At 50.6% G+C, this 21,896-nt stretch overlaps 1 protein-coding gene across 2 annotated transcripts; it reads left to right on the top strand.

Moving 5' to 3' along the window:
• The first annotated feature begins 1,151 nt into the window (after window positions 1-1,151).
• On the top strand, window positions 1,152-21,642 carry BAG3 (BAG cochaperone 3). 2 transcript variants are annotated; one of them, XM_032490782.1, is made up of 4 exons: window positions 1,152-1,661; window positions 16,628-16,954; window positions 18,278-18,661; window positions 20,268-21,642. In XM_032490782.1, exons 1-4 carry the CDS (start codon window positions 1,476-1,478, stop codon window positions 21,081-21,083), a joined length of 1,713 nt encoding a protein of 570 aa, XP_032346673.1. In that variant the 5' UTR covers window positions 1,152-1,475; the 3' UTR covers window positions 21,084-21,642. The 2 variants fall into 2 exon arrangements, with proteins under 2 accessions (XP_032346673.1, XP_032346672.1); XM_032490781.1 differs by having other exon boundaries at window positions 20,265-21,642.
• Window positions 21,643-21,896: the final 254 nt, after the last annotated feature.

Here is a 21,896-nt window from a genome sequence, read left to right as displayed (position 1 = left end):
CTGGTAAGTAGACCTATGTGAGAATCATTCCATTGGAAATGATTGGCAAGCCTCTCTAGCATTTGCTCCAAACAGAGTAATTTGAGAGCAGCAAGAGACAAGATGTATTGTCTCTGAGGGTTCCAGGGTGTTCTCTGCATTTAAGTTAGAAAATTGGGCCCAACATTAGTCCAAGTCACTTTTCCAGAATGTTTCTGGGGAAGGGAATGAGTCTGCGTGCCTAAGGATCTAAAACAGAACACACCCCCCCCCATTTCCTCTGCGGGCACTGTCTCTCCCAGAGGAATCCAGGTGCTTGGCTGAGTTACAAGTGTGACCACCACTGAAGCAACCAAACAGAATTTGTTCATGATTCGATTTGTTCCCTACTTCCCAAATGAAGGGTAAGATTTAAGTTAGCAAGAACCAACCCCTACCATAAAAAAGACCAAAACTCAAAAGATTGTGTTTTTTCCTTAAAGTTATTCACTGCAATGATAGTTTCTATATTTGAGATATGAGGTTCAGGAGCATAAAACCATGGGCTGATGCAATCTTTCTCTCATTAGGTTTCAGAAAGAAGGCAGGTGAGTTTCCATTTGTACTTCCATTTTCTCCCTGGCTCCGCTAATGGTGCCAGATCAACATTCCAGCGCTCCTTTCGGACGGCCCTTAAGCCCATGGAAGTGATTAAATCGTAACTGCGGGAGGCCAGTGTCCCCGCGTATCAATATATGGGAGTGCAAAGGGGAGGTGGGAGAGACCCTAGTTTAAATCCACTTTAAAGTCTAACGATGACTTTGTTTTTACACGAAGGAGCCGCAGCAGATGTCCCGCGCGCGGAACTCCCAGTCCCGGGAACACCTACATGTCTTGAAGAGGGAGCAAGTCTGAAAACCGAAACTGGCCCAAGATACGCCGTCCCCGGGGCTCGCTTGTCCCTCCGGCCAGCAGCAGGCGGATCCCGCGGATGCAACTCCGCCCACCCCGGGGCGATCTGGGCCGGGGGACACCCACCCGGCCAGCTGGGGCGAGGGAGGAGGTGGAGGGGTGGAGGAGGGGCGGCCGGACCGAGGCCCCGCCCGCGCCCCGCCCACGTCCCGCCCCGCCACGGATATAGCCGATGACTCAGGGCGGAGCTCCACATCCAACCAGCGCCGCCGCCAACTTCTCTGGATGGGACCAGAAGTTTCTAGCCGGCCAGTTGCTACCTCCCTTTATCTCCTCCTTCCCCTTTGGCAGTGAGGAGGCTATTTCCAGACACTTCCAGCCCTCTCCGGCCACGTCACCCCCTCCTTTAATTCATAAAGGTGCCCGGCGCCGGCTTCCCGGACACGTCGGCGGCGCGCACGACTCTAGCTCCGGCTATAGCCAGCGAGCGACTCTGCGCCTGGAGGTCCGGCACCCCGCGACCCCGTGACTCGGCACCCCGCAACCCCAGCACCCCGCGACTCGGCACCCCGGCGGCCGCCCCACCGGGCTGACCCCGACCCAACATGAGCGCTGTCACCCACTCGCCCATGGTGCAGATGGCGTCTGGCAACGGCGCCGGCGACCGCGACCCTCTGCCCCCGGGCTGGGAGATCAAGATCGACCCGCAGACCGGCTGGCCCTTCTTCGTGGACCACAACAGCCGCACCACGACGTGGAATGACCCGCGCGTGCCCACCGAGGGCCCCAAGGTGAGCAGGGCCCGCGCCGCACCCTGGCCAGAGGTCCTCCTAGACGGCGGGCGGCGGGGACAAGGCTGGGCAGGGGCGGCTGGACTGGGCCGGGCTGCGGGGACGCGAAGCGCCAGGTGTGCTCCGGCCGCAGCCCGCCCGCGCCGGTACCCCGGAGATCAGTGAAGGCCACTTGGGACGCACGGACCCCCAGGACACCAGCTCCCAGGGGGGTCGGCCTGCTACGCCCCTACAACCCCCCTCTCCAGGCCCGCCCTTGGCTGGCGTCCGGACGAGGGGAGGCCCGGGAGAGGACTGTCCTCCCTGGGCTGCATTTGTTTTACGGGGGTCGGGCGGGAAGTGCGACCCGCATCGCATGGTGGCGCCAAGTCCAGTCTACCGGCTTCGAGGGGCCATGGGCCAGGAGGCAAGGGGCGGGCGGCCTGTTCAGTATCGGAGGCCCAGGCCAAGGCCCCGCTGTGGCCTCCTCCCGTCTTCCAGGGCTGAGACTGATTTCACTCTGCTGATCGCGCTTCGGCGGACGCCAGGGGGCCATTGGCAAGCTTGGGGGGGGGGGGGGTCTTTTAGAGTCTCTTAGGAATTTTACCTCCTAAAGTTACTGTACTTGGTTGAGGATATCTTGACTTCACTCTCCGGTGTCAGGCACAGAGTGACTCAGGAGACTGATGTAAATACATTCCTTTTTTTTCTTTCTTTCTGTATATAAAATTAAAATTGTATTACTGTTTGAAACTGTTTTCAATAAGAATATATTCTAATATGACTTGTTAAAAACAAGATGCTGTTCTCCCAGGCAATTTCTAAACTAAAGATGTGGACTGTCTCCTAGTTGGCTGTTGCCTTAGACATTGCCTCACACTGGAGAGAGAGATTTTTTTTTTAATGGCAGTATATTCCCTTCCTTGTTACGTTACTAAAATACCTAGAATTTGTTTCTGACACACAGATAGCTGAGTAGTAATACTTTCGTGGATACAGAGGTTTGCCTCATTTACATATATGCAAGAATATATACTTCTTAGGAGCATGAAAATTTGAAAATATAAACTTGGAATGAGTCTATTAATTTTTTTAAATTGTAATTAGTTGTACTCCTCTTGTAATTTTCTATAAATTTGAGCTTTTTCAAAATATAAAGCTTGGCAAAAAGAAATATACTTAAAGAAAGGGTAGAGTTATGTTGTCTCATAAAAATAAAAGTCATAAAGAGTTGGTAATTTACTTTGAAGATTTAAAAATTCACGAAATTAAAAATGCTTTATAAATTATTATTTTCGAAGAGAGATCTATGTGATCCACCTTCATTTTTATGCATTTTTTCTTCAAAATATTGATAAAGTTCTGGTGCCCAACAGTGAGACATTGTATATTCAACAGCTTACATTTAAGAAATTAATTGTGTATTTATTTCTGAAAATTAGTACAAGAGGCTGTAATTACCTGGAATGGGCATAATTATATACACTTTTTTGTGTGTCTGTTCACCTCATATTGGGTGAAACTAATGCTCACTTCAAACCAACTCAGTTACTGTGGTCTCCAAGAATGTAGATCTTTACTGAAGCAAAAATAAATAAATAAATAAATAAAACTATCTTTTTAAGGCTTCCTTCTTGTAGACACAGGGACAGTCAAAATCCACTGGTATCCTTCATGGTGAGTGAAGATCAAGTTTGAACAAATCCGCTGCGAGTGCAGTGTAAGTCCCACCATGCTGGCACTTTGTTTTCAACATGAAACTCACCCAGCAGGTTGGGATCTTTGGGCACCCGTTTGGTGAATGGGTTAGGCTGTGGTTTCATAAACCTCCGTAAGGGAGAAAAAACAGGTTGAGTTACTATTACTGTTCTCAATAAGTAGAAAATAGGAGCTACTAAATCAGAAGTCTGATGATGGAAAAGTTGATTTGAAAATTTAACAGTCAGAATTTTAAAGTTGAAACGTCCTTAAATATCTTTTAGCTTAGCCTCTATTTTTCTGAGAAAGAAACCCAGAGAGTTCAAGTGTGTTTCCAAAGGCCACTCAGATAATACCAGTAGCAAAGAGAGAACTACACCAGAACATCCTAATAAGAGGCAGTGTATGTGTTCAGAAGAAGGTAGAAGAGTCTTAAATTTTTATGAAACTGTGAAGCTTGATTACTTTTGTGTCCTCCTGACCACCAAGTATTAGGTAGCTGAATTCTGTGCTGTGACTACTTGTATAGTGATGTCTGGATGTGATCAACTTAAGAAAAGGGCTTTCTTTACAGAACTGGTTACCTGAGATTTGTCAGCACGGCACCAGAACGTAAGGAGAAAGCTAGCATTCAGTTCATTAGTTCTGTGGGCTTCATTACTTTCAAGCTTGTGCTTTGTTATACTCAGAACAGCTACGTGACTAATTCACTTTCACTTACACAAACGTCACCTTACTCCAGAGTTAGTACAGTGGAGGATCCTTCACTATTAGTTATACTGAAAATTAGTTTCTTAATGTGTAATGAGAAAAGGGCTCTGGCGGAAAACAAAATGGGATTTTAGAGAAACTGAGCTAAGAGAACCCCACCCCCTACCCTCTAGCATCCCTACCTTCAAGAAGAGATGCTGTCAATCAGTAAAGAGCTATTCATTGAGCATGAAAAACAGAGAAAGCTGTCTGTCAGGGAAGACAGTTTCTGGGTATTTACAGTTTAACCATGCTGGTAAAGGAATGGCTTTCATGGAAAGAAGAAAAAGACTAGAACTTTGTGTTTGGTTTAGTCTTATACTCTGTTGTCCTGCAGTTGATCCTTCCCCATTCCCCTGCAGTGGTTAGAGTGACTCTTCCTCATTTTTACAGAGGGGGCAAGTGAAAGCAAGTGTCTTGCCCTTCATTGCAGACCCAGGACAGCTAGAGGCAAAGGTTTTGGGCTTTATCCAGCTGCAGTCTGAGCAACTGAACCTCCCCACTTGCAGTCTTCCTGGATATCGATTTTCTGCACACGTGGGCTTCCCACTAATCTCCTGGCAAGTTCATACCCGTCCAGGCCCCTTCTCTGGCAGAGAGGCCGGTGTCCGCCTTGAAGTCAGGAGATGTACAGTTTCCATGCAGCCGCTCCTCCAGGCTCTCCTTGCTAAATAAACGGAGGCCAGATACTTGGGAGTGTGGCTGCTCCCTCACAAACCTCCCTGGGGCCAGAGGGAGACCCTCCTCCCTGGAGACCAGGGCCATTCTAGTTCTGCAGGTCTCGGAGATCCCCAGCCCTGGCAGATTCCCAAGCCTGGTAGTCTCCAGGGAAGCCTTTGCCGAACACAGATCGCCAGCTGCGCACCCCCTTGTTGAATCCGAACCACTCAGAGTAGGGTCCTGAAATCAGTATGTCAAAAGAGCTTCCCTGATGGTTCTTGATCCTGCCAGGCTGGCACTTGGGAGCCACTGAAGGATGATGATCCCACTTAGTAGGAGGGTGGGGAGGCTGTGACTTAGTGTGCGCCTGTGCAGGCCTTGGCATCCTTAAGGGCGCCTGCTTAACGTCTAACCCGCAGGGCCATCTCCCAAGCCTCCATTCCTCTGTGGTAAAACTCGCCTGGCACATGGCTTCTGGGGGTGTGATGATGGGGGTGGCGTGGAGAGGGGTGGAGCCTGGCAGAGTGGCAGTGCTGGGTGGGGGAGGTGGTCCTGAGACCCTCCTGAACCCTAGGAAGAAGCAAGCCAGAGCCTTTCCTTCCTGTCTTGCCCTCCCGGCTGAATCTCACCACAGTAATTTGACAGATTCTCCTCAGGCTCTGTGACAGACAGGTAGAAACATCCTTTCAGAGGAAACTGGAAATGTTTAGAGTTACAGCTGAGGTAGAGAGACCCATCTGTTCTGCTTCATGTTCAGCGGAGCCTCCTGAATGTTCTTAAAGATGAGATCATCTTGCTCTTTGCAGATCGATGGCAAGCTCTTGTGCCTCTTAGAATCAGAACACAGTCAGGAAGCGAGTGGCCCTTCTCTCCTTTGTATTTCCAGCAAGTTGCAGCTACTCTGAAGCAAATTTCTTAATGCCTGATGAATAGGGATTTGTTGGGGGTGGATAAAGAACACAGCCAAATGCCTTATGCGTCCACCTCATCCAGGGCTTTCATTTTCCCCTCTGGAGAACAGTCCGTGTTTGGCTTATGCAAGAACTGAACATAGCTTGTCCCCTGTTTCGTGACGTATATTTGCCCTTTAAAAGGGTCGAATCAGTGCGCAGGAACCATGGCGGTGTTTGACGTTAGCCAGGGGCCTGGAAGGCTTAGTCGTTTGATGCAGTTGTGGCTGCTTGTGAGTCAGAAAGCTACGTACCACCCATGAGGCTTGATTAGCGTTGTCCTTGTTTCTGGAATGACACACAGTTGCCTTATATAAACTACTTTACATGTTTATTACTTCGTATTGACATTTTAAAATGATTTGGTATTTTTCATAAAAATTAGGAAACCTTTTATAATCCAAACTTGCCCTTTCTCCTTCATATTTTTTTCTGTCTTGATGTTGCTGTTACATATTTAAGACACCTTACATAGGAAAACTGGGAGCAGAAGATGAGGGCCTTGCTTGTCAGGAACCTCTGAGCACCCTTTAGTGCTGGTGGACGCCAAAGAAACCTCTCTCATACCTGCCTGTGGAATTCTCCAGCCCCTCCCAGCTCCACATTGCTTGTGAATCAAGTCTGTACCCCTGTGATCGGCTTGTGCCTCAGCTCTCAGACCCACAGCTGGACTTCTGAAGCTAAGCTCTAAATCCCCTCCTTTTGCAGATGTGGAAGTTGATCTCCAGCCGTTGTCTGGCACTGTGCGACGTGTGAGATACCGGGTGTTATTAAGTCTTCGCATATTTCTGTGACAGTTTCTTTGGGGGCCTTGGCAGCTTTTCAGCAAGACAGGCAGCTTGCAGAAGCTTAATGAGAGAGCATTTCTTTAGGAAGGAATGAATCTATTGTTTTGTCTGTCTGTGTATATATATATGCCAGACACAGGTGGGTGCTTTTACAAACCTTATCTCTTTAAATCCTCAAAGCACTCACTAAGGTAGAAATTATCAGGTTCACCTTACGCCTGAGGAAACAGATTTGGAGAGAGAGGATTGCCTGGCCTGAGGACTGTCAGCTATGACAAAACAGAAAGACTGTTGTGGCCAGAGGTTTACCCCCACCCCAGGTGACACAGACTTGCCACTAGTAGGCCTGGCTGCTTCTCGAAAGTCCTTTATACTCCCAGCTCGCCAGCACAGCCCCGGTGGCAAACAGCCTTGCGTCTGCCTCTTTACAGCTGATGAGAAATGCTGGCTCACTTCCTGAGCCTGGGTCTGAGCTTAGAAGATGGGCCCCAGTCTTCACTTACTTATCCATCCTATCCAAGATTTTTGAGTGCCCGCTCCCTGCATGTCACTGTGTGAAATGCTCCATGGAAGACAGTTCTTCCTCCTTCAGTGCCTTTTCCACAGAGCATTTCCTGCATCTCTCTGGTTAGAAGCAGGCTGCCCCTGCTCTGGACTCCACATCACTTTAATTTGAATCTTTCCTCCAAAAGGCCAGCAGTTTTCTGCCTTGCCTTGGGGTCAAGTCCCTGCGGGCTGGGGCTGAGTGTTCCAGAGGCAGAGTCTGCATCTCTTTCATCTTTCTGCGTCTCAGGGCCTGGCAGGGTCTACCAGCTCAGTAAAATCAAACGGATCTGTGTGGAGAAGAGTAAAACCTGGGCCCGGGCTCCGGAGCGGGCAGGCTGCTTGAAGAAAAGCATCCGGTATTGAAGTGTGTCTTGAGAAGCCTTCTGTTGGCTCCTGATCAGTGTTGTCCTGGGCTCGCAGATGTTCCCCGGGAATTGGTTCCTTTTTATGGAATTTCTGAATGACCTTTTCTCCACAGGGGACTTTGGTATTGATTCCCTAAGTTCATCCTTACGGATCTGGAGAAGCTCTTTTTTTGTCCCCACCAGTGACACAGCATCTTGGAGCAGGCCTGCCGGAGAGGCTGGTTGCTGACAGCAGCCAGACGCCGCTGGTCTACAGCTGCAGACAGCGGCCCCAGCGCTGTGGAAGGCGTCTTTCTTCAGTTTTTGTTTTTGTTTTTGCTTTTTTGTGTGTGTGTGTGGCTGGCAGTAAGATCAGACACTGCAGAGTGAGGCTTCTCGTTCACTGTCAGTTCCGAAGGGCCCAGAATTGTAGATTGCGGACTGCCTACACTAGGAGCCTGTCCACAGCGTACCTCCCGAGAGCTCCCGGCACAGAGCTGTGTCCCTAGTGATTGAGGTGAGACTTCCCACTGAAAATTCCTTAGCGTCCTGTTGAAGAACAAACATTTCCTATTTCAAAATAACTTCCTTGGTTTCTTGAAAATTTAATTTGAATTAAAGTGAAATTGTAAAAATAAAATAAAGTGGAGTTGTAGTCCTTTTCAGTTAAAAAATTCTTCTTGGACAGTGAATGAATGGATGGATAGTTCAGAAATGGAAATGGCAAGAAGACAGGAGAGAACGTGTGTGTAGCAGAGAAGGCAGCCACATCACGTTTTGAATCTTCCAAATTATCCCATGGATCCTTATCATCAGAGCAGGACCAGCCAGCCCTCCTGCTGGGGTAGAACTGGGTTTTCTCCCTCCAGAGGCCCCGAGTGGGCGTGTGTGGAGTCTCGGGGCTGTGGTGACTCAGAACGGAGCTGGGTGCCCTCACTGCCGCTGCCCTGCCTCAGCCAGGCAGTGACTCAGCATGGAGCCTGGCTCCCTGACCCAGAGCACACTCGTACTGAATGTTCCAGGTCTGAGCCTCAGCCCAGCTCCACCGGCTGAAATGAAATGCTTTCCCTCCTGCTGCGTTTAACCCCTGGAAGATGAAGGGTTTGAAGACATTAGCCACAAACAGTTATCATACAGTGTACAGATGTGGCAGGAATAGTGAAAGTGTTAACATATCCCTGGCCTTGGCATCTGGCAAACCTGGGTTCTGGTGATCTCAGGTGAATCACTCACCTTCCCTGAGCCTCACTCTCCCCTTCTGAGAAATGGGCACACACCAGTACCCATCCAGCAGGGTCTGAGGATTGGAGGGATGGTGCATGGAAGGTGATGAGCCAGTGCCTGACCTGACACGTATGTGCAGTCTGTGGAGACAATCCCAGCCTTCACCAAGAAGTCAGAAAGGATTTCACAGACAGATTATGTTGGCTTCCCTGCCCAGTGGACGTTCTGGCTGGATGTGGTTCTGTCCATTCCCAGATAGATATGAAATCTTGTTTCTCAGAAGCAAGGCTTCCTCTTATCCACCTTGAACCCTGTAGCTGGCTCGCCTTCCACTAGTATCTGGATGCCCTCAGCACGGTCACCTAGGGGTTCCTGTGCCCCTCATGAGGGTAGTAGTAGCTGGGCAGTAACTCAGGGATGCAGCATGGGGGTCAGATGAAGGCTGTTGGCCTTCTGGAGCCTCAGCCAGACCTGCAGCCCACAGCCCCATCAGCCTGTGGACTCACCTTGGATCCTCTGCCCAAGACAGACCAGGGGAATTGTGTATCCTGTGTTCTGCTAGAGGGGACACTATGTTTACCCTCACCCCTGACTGCTTGTGGGGAGGGTCTCCCCTGACATCTAGGCACAGGCATAGGAACAGTGCCAGGCAAGAACAGGTGCCTAGCCGGTGTTGGCAAATGGAGCCATGTTAGTGAGGGGCCTCCTGTGCATGTGTACCAGACCCAGCTCTAAGGGGCAGAAATGTCTCTGTGGGTGGAAGGAGAGGGAGGGGGCCTCTAATTGCCAGCACCCACTTGGGACAGTGTGGTTGTTGGAGGAGGAATGCTTTGAGAAGCTGCTTAGGGTGGGGAGGAGCGTCCCCCAGGAATTGCCCCCCCGCGCCGCCACCAGGCTGCCACCATCCGTCAGAGCCCTAGCCTGAGCTGTGGTTGATGAATTGGAGATTTTTTTTTCTTTTGAGAAATTGTGATTTGTATAAAATGCATGTCTAGTGAAGTCCAGCACCCTGATACCAACAGCACGCTTTGCATGGTTGGCGTCTCACAGATGGAGGAGCCCAGTGAGTGACCAGTGTTCTACCTGAATATGAGACAAGACCTTGAGAAGCCCATGGAAATGTACCCATGCACATGAGGAAGTCTCTTTACCTAAATTCAGACAGAGTTTGCTTCCTGATATAGAAATCTCAGGTACTTTTCCATCTGTGATTCGTGGCTTTGCATTGATTGAAGCAAATCTCTACTCTTTTTTTCTTCTCTGAAGAGGAAGTAGATGGTTTTTAATTTCCCAGAAAGGGTTGAGTTCAGGAGCTGGACTCTGGTGACCTGGGTTCTCTGCCTGGTTCTGCAGTAACTTCCCTTGTGACCTTTGGCCACATCTGCTCCGTGGAATCCCTGAGGAGGGCTCCAGAGGTTGGGAGCCCCAAGCAGGGGACCTACCCAGCTGTGGCCGGGACACTGGCTTGCCCTGGAGGGGCACACTGAGGGTGCTGGGGAGACAGCAGCAGATGTTCTGCTCCCAAGTGGTCCTGCTCCAGCCTGGCTTGACTCTGTCCCCTAGGTCTCGGGGGAGGGGTGCAAGGAGACTCGGTCACTGCAAGCGGGTGATGATTCTCAGTGGTGAGGTTGTCTGCAAGGCCCCTTCAGAGCCTGGGGCCTGTTGGAGGGAGAGGGAAGTTTAGGGCGTGGGCCCCTAGAGTTGTTTTTGGCTGTCTTTGCTTCCAGGTTGTGAGACTTCAGATACAGTTCTTAGCAGAGAAAATGACATCCCTGCTAATTAGTGCTCTTAAGACGCTCAGATAAAGGGGCTTCTAACTCTAGCAGGCTCATTAGCAACTTGGTGGACCACTGAGGAGTTAGACCGAGATTCACAACTTTGTAAGCAGTAAGCTCAGCCAGCTGTTGCTTGGGAAAAGCTGGGTCCATCGGTAACTATTTGTGGAATGGAGGAAGGTGATTATGTAGGGCATGGGACAGCTCACAGTTTATAAAGACTTTCCCTTGCCTTATTTCACTTAAATCTTGCAAAAATCCCAGGCAGGCACGAGGATTTTTATAACTGGGGAAACTGAGTCTTAGTAGCAAGGAGTCCTGTTCCAGGGCACACAGCTGGTGAGCAGCAGGGCGGGATTGGAGTCCAGGATGGCAACTTGAAGACGGGGACTCCTGCTGCAAAAAGAAGCAATGTTGAATTTCATCTTAAAAAAAAGTTTTCCCTAATAGAAACACACAGGGACCCCAACTCAGTAATCCCAGAATCAGGTACACATACTTTAATAACGGGCATATCAGATAAAGCCTCCAGTCACTTGGGACTAGATTGCTTACAGAGTTGGTGGGCAGCAGACACTTGTCTCACTAGGAGTCCTACAGACAGACTTGGTGGATGTGGATTCTGCTTATTATTCAGAATTTGTCCAGGGTCCGTGTATGCCCCAAACAGGGCTGGGTGCAGTGAAAAAGACCTTTTACCACATTCCAGTGGGAATTTTGAGCTTGGCTGTGGGGATGGAGATGTCTGTTGATACAACCCACTGGCAGTAATACCTGTTCCATTTCTATGGCCGGTAATACCACATGGAAAGCTTTGACAGGGTGTTGAAGCTCGGCTCTCTGTGCTTTAGAAGGAATTTTCCTTTTGTTTTGCTTCCTGCCTCATGGAAGTAAGCCACACCACTTCGTTTTGATCTGGGTCCTGGCTACATAGGGAGTTCCAGGATTCCTGTTTCCCTCCAGCTTTTTCCCCCTGTTTTAGAAGTTTTGAAGTGTCATTAGTAAAAGTCACTGCCTGACCAGTGTGAGGCTCTTCTGGCCTAAAAACCCAGTTAATAGAATCTGTGTCCTACTTAGGACTCCACGGCCGTCGGGGCCGAGGTGCTGCCGGGCAGCCCGCAGAGTGCCTTCGTCACTGTTCGCCTTCATCCAGACCACACGGACGGGAGCTCTGGGTTGTGGGTGTCGAGCCCACTTTTAGAAGAGCACTATACCACGGAACTGAGGTTGGGGCTCACGGGAGGCCGTTTTCAGGGTTCACTGGCCACTCAGTGTGGGTGGAAACCATATGTAGCTGGGTTGAGGCACACCCTACTCCCTGGCTGGTCTCAAAGCAGCAGCTCAGGCCGTGAACGTGCGACACCCCAGCTCAGTGGTGGCTGCATACCTTGCAGGTGCCCAGGACTTGGTCCTGCCCTGCTTTTATGGTCCTACCCGGCTTTTAAGGCACAAGGAGTCCTTCATGGGGGGTCAGCAGCTTCCTCCTCTTCACTTGGTACATGAACCCTTGGGGCACCTTAATTCCAGCAATTTCTGATACGATTTAACAGTGTGACTGAGTGGTCATTTTTAGGTTTCTGAGACATCGACTTTTCCTTGTTTTTGAGCTCTGTGAGGATGTTTAGAGCCAGAAGAGACCTTGGAAATCAGAGGTCACGGAGAATGTCAGACATGGAAGGAACTTCATTTAGATCGCTGTCCCCAGTGCCGTCCCGCCTGGGCTTCCCCACATACCTACTGAGCCAGACTTTGTTGGGGTTCAGCTTAGAGTGCTTTTTTTGCATTTCCTGGGTGTTCTTATGCCTCCTAGAGTCTGAGAACCACTGCTTTACAGAACATCTGAGCCTCCCCTTCATTTCACAGCTGAGAAAACTGACATCCAGGGAGATGTGAGCTGCTTACACAGCACACATACTGAGGGGCAGATCCAGCTCTAGGACCAAGTGCAGTCTCTTTCCAAGTCTCCTACCAGTCCCCTTAGCACCCACATTGTTACTAAAATTCAGTAGTGAAAGTAGATATGCTTTTAAGCAAACAAGACTTGTGTTAGCCACAGGCTCACCCAAGCTCAGAATCTGACCCCAGGCTTGTCTAATAATAATAACTTGTACTTGATAGGGCAGATTTTGGCTCATCTGAGGAAATTTTTCCTGCTTTTTAATCCCAGCTTTCTCATGGAGTTGTTTGGGGCCTGCAGAGGATTTTAATTCAGTGTACAAAGGAGAAGAATTTACCAGTGCATCTTACAAATTAATGCAGTGAGATAAGCAGTGAAAGTCAGGCTCTTACTTCCTAATTGGATTTTGTGTGGCTGTGTTCCTGATGTCCCTGCCCAAAGATAAGGATACTGAGCTGAGCTGACTGGAAAATCACCCCTGTAATGCCATCCCCGCTCCTGGATAAGCTGAGGCAGGCGGCGATGAGGAGGCGAGGCCCAGCCTCATCTGCTGGGTCACTGTGACAGTGCCCCGTCCCTGTCATGGTGTCACACAGAAATGCAACCTCCAGGGGGCAGGTTCCCCAGGCCCCAGTGAAGTCAGGGTGGGGCAGGTAGTGAGTCTTCTACAAAAGATGCTGGCTAGTGTAACCAGTAGGCTCTTTCTGGACATGGGCTTGAACTTGAGAACACTTCTCATGGGACTGAAGAGACATGTTCTAGTCATACTCTAGGGGAATTATAAATATTAAACATTTTAAACTTTTTTCTTTTAAAAAATTACATCTTTTTTCACTAGGTTATGATGAAAACACCACAGAAGACAGAAAGGGCAGTGTCATTCTCCTGGGTGGCACTTTTTGGTTAGTGAAGATGGAAGCATTTGCTCTTGACAGGGCTCTCATGAGAGCAGAGTAGAAACATGAGCGGTGGCGTGGGCATCCGGTATGGGTGGGCATTTCATTTCCAGTTTAAATTATTCATTCATGTCGAAGTGTTTAGTCTTCCATTCTGTGGAAGTGACGTGGTTCTTTAAATTACCTAAAGTGGTGTTTTCTAAACAAAGTCCTCACCAGAGTGGCAAAGGAGCCTGCCTTCCTTGAAAGGCAATGCTCATGAAGAGATGTGTGCGTTTTTTATTAAATGGGCGTAAATGGGTCATTATTTCACACTGAACCAGGAGTGCAAACCTCAGGACTGTAGGAAAGCAGCCTCCAGGCCACTTGTGACCACTCTGCTTTCCAGCTTGGGCCCTGACAGCACCGTTTTCGTGGACCAGGGGCAGAGCTGCAGCCTGGGCCATGGCCCTTTCCCTTCACTCCCCCTCCTGTCCTGCCAGCCCCCGGCCTTTCCCTTCCTTCTCCTCCTCCTCTCCATGCCCTCGGCCCCTGCTCTGCCCTCACATCCTTACTCTCATCCCTGACTTCTCTCATTCCTAATGTGTCCTAGTTTCTGCTTTTAGTTCCTCCCATCTTGCTGAGGTCCCTCCTGTAGGCATGGGGCCCTCTGGCCTCCTCTGGCCTCCAGCCTTATCTTCTTCAGCTCAGCACTTAACCTTCAAGTGTCACAGCCTTTCCCACTGCTGCTCTGACACCCCCACCCCTGCCTCCAGTGGCTGCACGCTTGCCTCCAGTGACCCCAGCGTGGTACTGCTCCCGAGACCCAGGTCAGATACCGGCTCCAGGAAGCAGTCCTGCTGACACAGCCCCTTGGGCAGGAGGGATTGTCCTTCCTCCCTCTTTCCCTTTTTCCTTCCTTTTTCTTCCCTTTTCTCTTTCAACTAAGTTACAAAATAAATTCAGTGAGATTCGTTAAGTGTACAGCTCTTGGCAGGCCGGCTCCAGTACTTTTTGGATCCAGGGGCTTTCCCCAGGAGGAGCCAAGCCCCAGCCAGGCCTGTCTAAGGTTTCCAGCCCTGGAAGGGTCTGAGGTGGGGGCACAGCTAACAGCCAGCTGTGCGGGGATGGTGGAGTTGGCAGCCCTCATCTGTTCGGTCCAGATAGTATGGGTGGAACGTGGCTGAGGATGGGCAGGGTGGGGGTTCCAGAGAAGTGTACAGCGTGAGAGACTTGTACGTGGGTGTACACCCGTTTCCCACCACCACCCAGAAAAAGATAGAGGACGTTTCCATCCTCAGAAGGTTCTTTCAGGACCCTCCCGAGACAATCCCATTTCCTCCAGCTGCAACCACCATTCTGACTCCAGTCACCACCAGTTAACTTTGTCCTTCATGTTTGATTCCTTGGACATTTCGGGGTCTGAGTAGCATAATCACGTGCCTGTGTTGGGAGGGAATTCACACGTGTTTCTGCCTTCTGGGCATCCCTCTTGTGCTCTCATAAAACATCACGACAGTCCTGTGAGGGCGTGTTACTAGCTCCATTTTCTAGAAAAGGGGATTAAGGCTCACAGAGGTTGAGAGAATCACTCCAGATCAAAGAGCTGTCACTCGCAGAGGTGAGAATGAATTTGCATCCCGTCTAGGAAAGCCACACCCTGTAGAACAGCCGGTGCGGTGCCCCATCTGCAGGGCCCACTGTGCTCCATCTGCATGGCCCGCTGTGCTTTCCAGGGAGTTTTGCTTCCGGTCTGTGTCATATAGCTTTAAACTGCCTGGTAAGCCCCTACTTGGCAGGGGTCGTGCCTTGCTGGTCTGGTGATCCCACGGTACCCCGCAGCTCGGTAGCAGGACGTTCACCAGGCACTGGTCAGCGGATAAGGGCTGCTAACCACCCAGCTCCATGGACCGTGCGGATGGAGCAAGGCTTCTGTGTGAGCCTGGGAGGAAGCCAGAGAGACGACGTCCCAGCACTTGTCCGGGCCCCCGCTCCTGGCTGCAGGGAAGGGTGCCCCAGCGAGTGGAGGAACTGCCCAGGCGGCCTGTTGTGAGTCAGCACCGAGCAGCACGAGTTCCTTCAGTGCCTCTTGCTGCCTCCCTTTGGCGCCTGTCTCGTGGCAGGAATTGGTTTTGAATGTGAGGCCTGGACCCACTCCCTGCTCTTGGGTGACCTGAGAGTTAAGCAGGCGAAAATAATGCCCCCGCCCTGAGCACGTGGGCATTCTAATCTGAGAGTGCCTGTCTGCTGGTGTCCCCAAGGACACGGCAACACCCTTGCCTCTCCTGTGTGCTGGAGGCCCTCTGGGGCAGGAGGGAAGCAGTTCATGGATCTGAAAGGGCTGCATTCCAGGGGCAGCCTTGGGCTTTGCCTCCTTGTGACCAGTTTTGCCCCAGTGGGAATTGTACCCTGAAGCTCCCAGAGCCTTGGCCTTTGGTGTTTGTTCAGAGAGATGCCTCCGTAAGGGAGGATCAAGCTCCTTCTTAATAGTTCATCCACTTAAATGTGTGTAAGTGGCACAAATCCTCCTCCCCCTCCTCTGTAAAAGGACCCTCTAGTGCCCGGGAGCCAGACAGGACCACAAGCCATAGGGGTCCCTGGCTTCATTGCCCGGCCTCTGCTTGGTGAGAAATGACATTGCCCGCTGAGTGACTGGCCAGCCTTGTTGTCTGAAACAAGATCTTTCTCTGTGGTACATCTGGAACTTGGCCTTCTCAAGGGTCCCAAAATAGCCAGGCCGCTGAAGGGAGAACTTCATGACAGGACAGAAGAGAGACCCCAGCCGCTCCCCGCCAGGCAGGCTTTGTTGGCATCATAGGACCAGCACAACTAATCCCTGGTTTTTGTTCTCATCCAGTGCTGCTTCTGCATTCCTCGTGTATCTCCCTTCTTGCAGCTTGTTCTGAAAATATTCCTGAGGAGGCAGCCTCCCCCTCAGCCCCCCTCCCCGCCCCTCTGCTGCAGATTTCCAAGCTGTGGCCTGTCTGGGTCCAGCACAACTCTGTATCTTTGGGAAACACGAGGACCTCTTAGGAAGTGGTGAAGCTGGCCATAATTTAGCAAGTTGGAATTGAACCTCCTCGCACCTCCTGACCTGGGTCTCTGAAGATCTGGGGGACAGTCAGTGACTCTCCTACATGCACTGCTGCCTTGTCACCCAGGAAAGAAATCTGTCTTACCGGCTCGGGAAATTGGGACCTCTCGTGCTCAGCAGACACTTTGACTCACGTGCTTTCTCTTGATGTCCCTGGTTCTTAGGCTGCTGGGCAGACAGCAGCTTCAGGAGTGGAGGGGAGCATCTGGAGGAAGTGAGGGTCAGGGATGGTACCCACGCTGTCTGTGCTCAGCTGTCCTGGCGGACACTGTGGGCCCCATGATCACTCCGGAAGACCAGAGCGCTCAGCCCCGTGCTTTCTCCTTTTCAGGGCTGTTTTCTTCCCAATTGCTAATGGGTCTGTGTTTCTTCTCTTTTTGTGTTAGGAAACCTCGTCCTCTGCAAACGGGCCTTCGCGGGAGGGCTCCAGGCCGCTGGCCACCAGGGAAGGGCGCGCTGTGTACCCCCAGCTCCGGCCGGGCTACATTCCCATCCCCGTCCTCCATGAAGGCGCCGAGAGCCGGCAGCCGCACCCTGTCTTTGCCTACCCCCAGCCCGGGGCACAGCGGTTCCAAACCGAGGCGGCCGTGGCGGCCCCTCAGAGGTCCCAGTCCCCTCTGCGGGGTGTGGTGGAGACCACCCAGCCAGATAAGCAGTGTGGACCGGCAGTGGCAGGCGCGCCAGCCCCGCCGCCAGCCCCCCATGGACCTGAGGTAAGGAGAGGCCTGTCTCGTGGGCCTTTGGGTTGCGACCTGGGGGTGCCAGTGATCCTGCTTCCCTGCCTGCCCAGATGCTGACACGGCGCCCCAGGGAAGCACCTGGTGAGATCAGGGCGTCTGGGCCTGGGCTGCGGCATCAGAGGTCACCCAGCAAAAGTCGCTTGACAGCGTTTCACAGGTTGGTTTTTCAAGTGGGCAGGGATCGTGGCTTATTTTTGTAGTTAAGGAATGGGGCCTCAGAAGGGTAAATAGCTTGGTCCAAACCATCAAGTTGGAAGTGGCATCACTGGAACTGGAACCCTGGCTTTCTGGCTCCTAATTTGATGTCTCTTACTCCCAGCGGGCTTTCTGTATCAGAAACATAGAGATCCTCTGTGTTATTTCATTCAGTCCAGTATTTACAGGTAAGTATCAACTACTTAGAGCTATATTGACATGAAAATGAGACAGCATACCTGCCCTCACAGTGTCCCACAGTTTAAAAGGAAACCCAGAATGAGAATTCAGGAAGGCAGCTGCTTTACGACAGGGTTTGGAGCCTGAAGTCAACACTTCATGCAGTGATATCTAGAGAGTAGTTCCTAATCCAGATCTTAGCCCCCGGATCTGCTCTTGAGCACAAATGCTCGTTCCCTGGGTGCGTCCAGAGTTGGGATCTGTCTGGCTTCACTGCCTGCTCAGGGGTGAAAAATCACAGTTAATGTGGGGCACAAGGTGGCTCTTTCCTTTTCTCGAAGAAGCAGTTCCTATATTTGTTGTAAAAATCAAAAGTGACACATCAATCAGAGAAATCTTAACATATTTGAACCAGCAGGACCCTTAGAAGCCAGCTGGGGAAACACCCTCCCAGTTCTCCAGAATGGAAAGCAGGTGGTCTGGGAGTGAAAGCAGCCTGGCCTGCCCGGTCCGCACAGGGGACGCGTTCCCACGGCCTGGCTGACTCCTCTGTAGATCAGCCGGAAAAGAGTTTAAGGAAAGAGGAAGTGAAGTGACAACAACAAATGAAACGTAGTGAGCGCTTCCTGGCACTTGTGCAAGGGCACATACACAGATCACTGAAGCCAGCCCAGTGAGGGAAGTACTCTTTTCTGTGTTTTAAATGCAGCTCCTGAAGCTATTGAGCTGTTAAGAATTTGAGCCCTGGCCTCTTGATTCCTGAGCTCCCAGTCTTAACACTACATTTTGAAAATGGAAAGGCTCACAGATGGGAGGTCATATTAAACCTGCTGCCCTGAGCAGGCACATAATGGGAGCAATGTCAGAGGGTCAGGCAGAGGGTCGTTCATGGGCCGTGTGTCTACCCTTCATGTCTTGCAGCGATCCCAGTCTCCAGCTACCTCGGACTCCTCGTCCTCGTCCTCCTCCGGCAGGAGCAGCCTAGGCAGTCACCAGCTCCCCCGGGGCTACATCCCCATCCCTGTGATACACGAGCAGAATGTCACCCGGCCAGCAACCCAGCCCTCCTTCCACCAAGCCCAGAAGACCCACTACCCAGCTCAGCAGTCTGAATACCAGACCCACCAGCCTGTGTACCACAAGATCCAGGGGGATGACTGGGAGCCCCGGACCACGTGGACAGCATCCCCATTCCGGTCACCCGTCCGGGGTGCGTCCAGCAGGGAGGGCTCTCCAGCCAGAAGCAGCACGCCGGTGCACGCCCCATCGCCCCTCCGCGTGCACACTGTGGTTGACAGGCCTCAGGTATGGGATCTGGTGTCGGCAAACTGGCTGTGACAGCATCTGTCCAGGGCCTGAGGAGCTCTGTGCAGGGTGCCTGAGTCCCCCTGCCAGCCCCTCCTGGTTTACATACACGTAACTGGGGAAAGTGAGATCCTGCAAATGGCTGATCATCTGCAGAAAACAGGCGAGGGCTGTAACCGCTGGTACTTTTTATACCTTCTGCTCATTCTCCATTGCTGTGCCCTCAGGGGCAGACTCCAGCCACCATGGTGGGAAACGGTGGACAGAACACAGTGTCACTCACCACTTGGGGCCCAGGTGTCTTAGTGCCTGCCACACCCTCTCAGGGCCCCACAAGCCCCCTTTACACCCCAGCCACAGCCTCGTCTCCTGCCTCACTGATCCCCCTTCTCCACTCCGCAGGCCTGTTCATTCTATCATTCCCTTTTTGGTGCCTTTACTCAAGCTGAATCCGCTTCCTGAAATGCCTTCACAATCCAGGTTCTCCCCATCCTCCAAGGGAAAAGCCAGTCTTGCTGCTCTCATAAAGCCTCCTCACCTATCTCATGGTGCCCTGTATGAGTCCCTTACCATTCAGCATCTCTGCAGTATTCTGTGCATTTTGAAAATACTCATCTGATCTCTTCAGCTCTGACCTTAACCTTGTTTGTCTGTGGTAGTGTCTCTTTTGTAGCTTGTCCGGAGATCCCTTTTTAGATGCTTGAAAAGATTTGACCTAACAGAACATTATGGTGGGATTTAGTGTTTTTAACTGGGAGTGCTTTAAAAATAATGTAGTGCAACTCTTGTTTCCCAGTTGGTGGAATCAGAGTGTGTGAGATTTTTAAGGGCGTTTTAGATGTTCACTTAAATGCTTAATGAGCCAAGATACTTCTCTTTCAAGCATAGTTCATTTTAAAAAAATATAGCTACGGTTTATAGTCACATTGAAGCGTATCTCAGCCTGAGTAGCCAGTATGTAGTCAGCGCAGATGCTGCAGAGCGGAGTGTTAGCTCAGGCACAGATGTGCCCAAGCAAAATTCTCGCAGGGTTAACCATTCCAGGCATCTTCCTTATTTTCAAAAATACACCAGTCTGGGCAGAAATCATGAGTCTGCCTAAGTTTTAAACAAAAAGAAGACGATTATAACTTTTCTGAAACAGGAGATGGGAAGGTCACACCCTGAGCAGAGGCTGTCACGCAGCATAATGAAGGACAAGTGGCAATTGTTACTCCAAGGCTCCATCACCTGAAAGTCTGAGTCACCCAGGACTTTGAGCTGAAGAAACTCAGCAGTCAGCATGAGTTTTTGATATTTTCATTTTTGAAAAAGTTTTTCCTTTTGTTGCCGTAAGGGTACCATCTCCAGAAAAATTCAGTTAGAACAGACCAATAGACCAAGGTAACAAATGGAAGCATTACAGTGGTTTGGTCACATACATGATTAATATCATATTTTTATTTTGTTAACAGCTGTTGGTTGACTTTAAAAAAATCTCTTTTGTACTGTTAAACTTTTAAAGAGTCATTTATGTTTTCCTCCAGTCAGTCCTAGCTACAAACGCTACCTGTGACTCCCAGCCAGTTACTAAAACTACCTCTGTGTCCTTGCCTCCTCTCAGCAGCCCATGACTCATCGAGAACCATCACCTGTTCCTCAACCTGAAAACAAACCAGAAAGCAAGCCAGGCCCAGCAGCTGGACCAGATCTCCTTCCTGGACACATCCCGATTCAGGTGATCCGCAAGGAGGTGAATTCTCAACCTGTTTCCCAGAAGCCCCCGCCTCCCTCTGAGAAGGTGGAAGTAAAGGTTCCCTCTGCTCCGGTGCCTTGTCCTCCCAGCTCCGCCCCTTCTGTTGTCCCCTCTTCCCCTAAGAATGTGGCTGCAGAAGAGAGAGCAGCCCCCAGCCCAGCCCCCGTAGAAGCCGCACCTCCCAAACCCGGAGAAGCTGAGGTGCCCCCGAAACATCCAGGTGTGCTGAAAGTAGAAGCCATCCTGGAGAAGGTGCAAGGGCTGGAGCAGGCAGTGGACAACTTTGAAGGCAAGAAGACAGACAAGAAGTACCTGATGATAGAAGAGTATTTGACCAAGGAGCTACTGGCCCTGGATTCGGTGGACCCCGAAGGAAGAGCTGATGTCCGCCAGGCCAGGAGAGATGGTGTCAGGAAGGTTCAGACCATCCTGGAAAAACTTGAACAGAAAGCAATAGATGTCCCCGGCCAAGTCCAGGTTTATGAACTCCAGCCCAGCTCCCTTGAAACTGATCAGCCACTGCAGGAAATCATGGAGATGGGTGCCGTGGCAGCAGACAAGAGCAAGGAAAGTACTGGAAATGGAGAAGATCCCAAAACCGAAACCCAGCACCCAGAAGCCAAGGAAGCAGCAGCTCCAAACCCCAGCCTCACAACAGACACAGCTGCAAACCCAGCAGCACCGTAGTCTCCACTAAATAAAAATCCACCCCAGAGACTGGGGACTGATTGTGTGCGTTAGGGAGTTTTAAGTTGCATGCACTTCAGGGACTGAAAATCAGTTGGTTTTTACTATTCATAGCCGCTTGGTACACAGTAACTTGGGTGTAGGCAAAACACTAATAAAAGGGCTAAAAGGAAAGTGATGCTTTTCTTCCGTATTCTTATTCTGTACAAATAAAGAAGTTGCTTGTTATAAAAGTTTAACCGCATTGCTTGTCGTTTTGGGGCCCTCTCTCTGCATGGGCCCCACATGTTAGCTGTGGATGTGAACTGTCTTCCTATAGCTGTGGACTGAAGGAGTTTTTTTGGAGGATGGATGGGGAGTCAATTTCCCATCACTAAACAGGAAACCCATTTTTCAGAAGTGTTGCCACTTTAATGGGATGATTTTCATCATCTCATAGCTAAAATACTTAACTTTAGGTAGAATAAAATGTGTTAGGAGCCATAGGAATGTCTGTATGTTGGATGACTTTAATGTTACATTTTAAAAAAGGAAAATAAAGTGATAATGTAACTCAGAATGTCTTTTGTGGTTTCTAACCTTTGAAGAGTGGCAGCAGCAAGATGGTCTCTCACCGGCTTTAGGAAAAAGAAATGGTGGATGCATTTACAAGCCTGCTCTGGGATTTGTAACATCTCTACTGCCCACGAGAAAATGAGTTTTGGTCATTTTTCATCTCAGGTTGAAGCTGGAACCTGGGAAAACTAGGCCATGAACTCAGGTAATGGAGACGTGCCCAGCACAGGTGCACCTGGCCCCGAGCCATACGCAGGC

Source organism: Camelus ferus, chromosome 11 (assembly GCF_009834535.1).
Source record: "Camelus ferus isolate YT-003-E chromosome 11, BCGSAC_Cfer_1.0, whole genome shotgun sequence".
Classification (NCBI taxonomy): Eukaryota; Metazoa; Chordata; class Mammalia; order Artiodactyla; family Camelidae; genus Camelus; species Camelus ferus.
This window is presented reverse-complemented; position numbering and strand designations above follow the sequence as displayed.

Bases quoted from the DNA above. Each gene is read 5' to 3' on its own strand.
- BAG3 (XM_032490781.1), top strand. From the start codon at position 1,476: ATGAGCGCTGTCACCCACTCGCCCATGGTGCAGATGGCGTCTGGCAAC. The intron at 1,662-16,627 runs GTGAGCAGGGCC...TTTTTGTGTTAG, and splicing joins TGCCCACCGAGGGCCCCAAG to GAAACCTCGTCCTCTGCAAA. The intron at 18,662-20,264 runs GTATGGGATCTG...GCCTCCTCTCAG, and splicing joins CTGTGGTTGACAGGCCTCAG to CAGCCCATGACTCATCGAGA.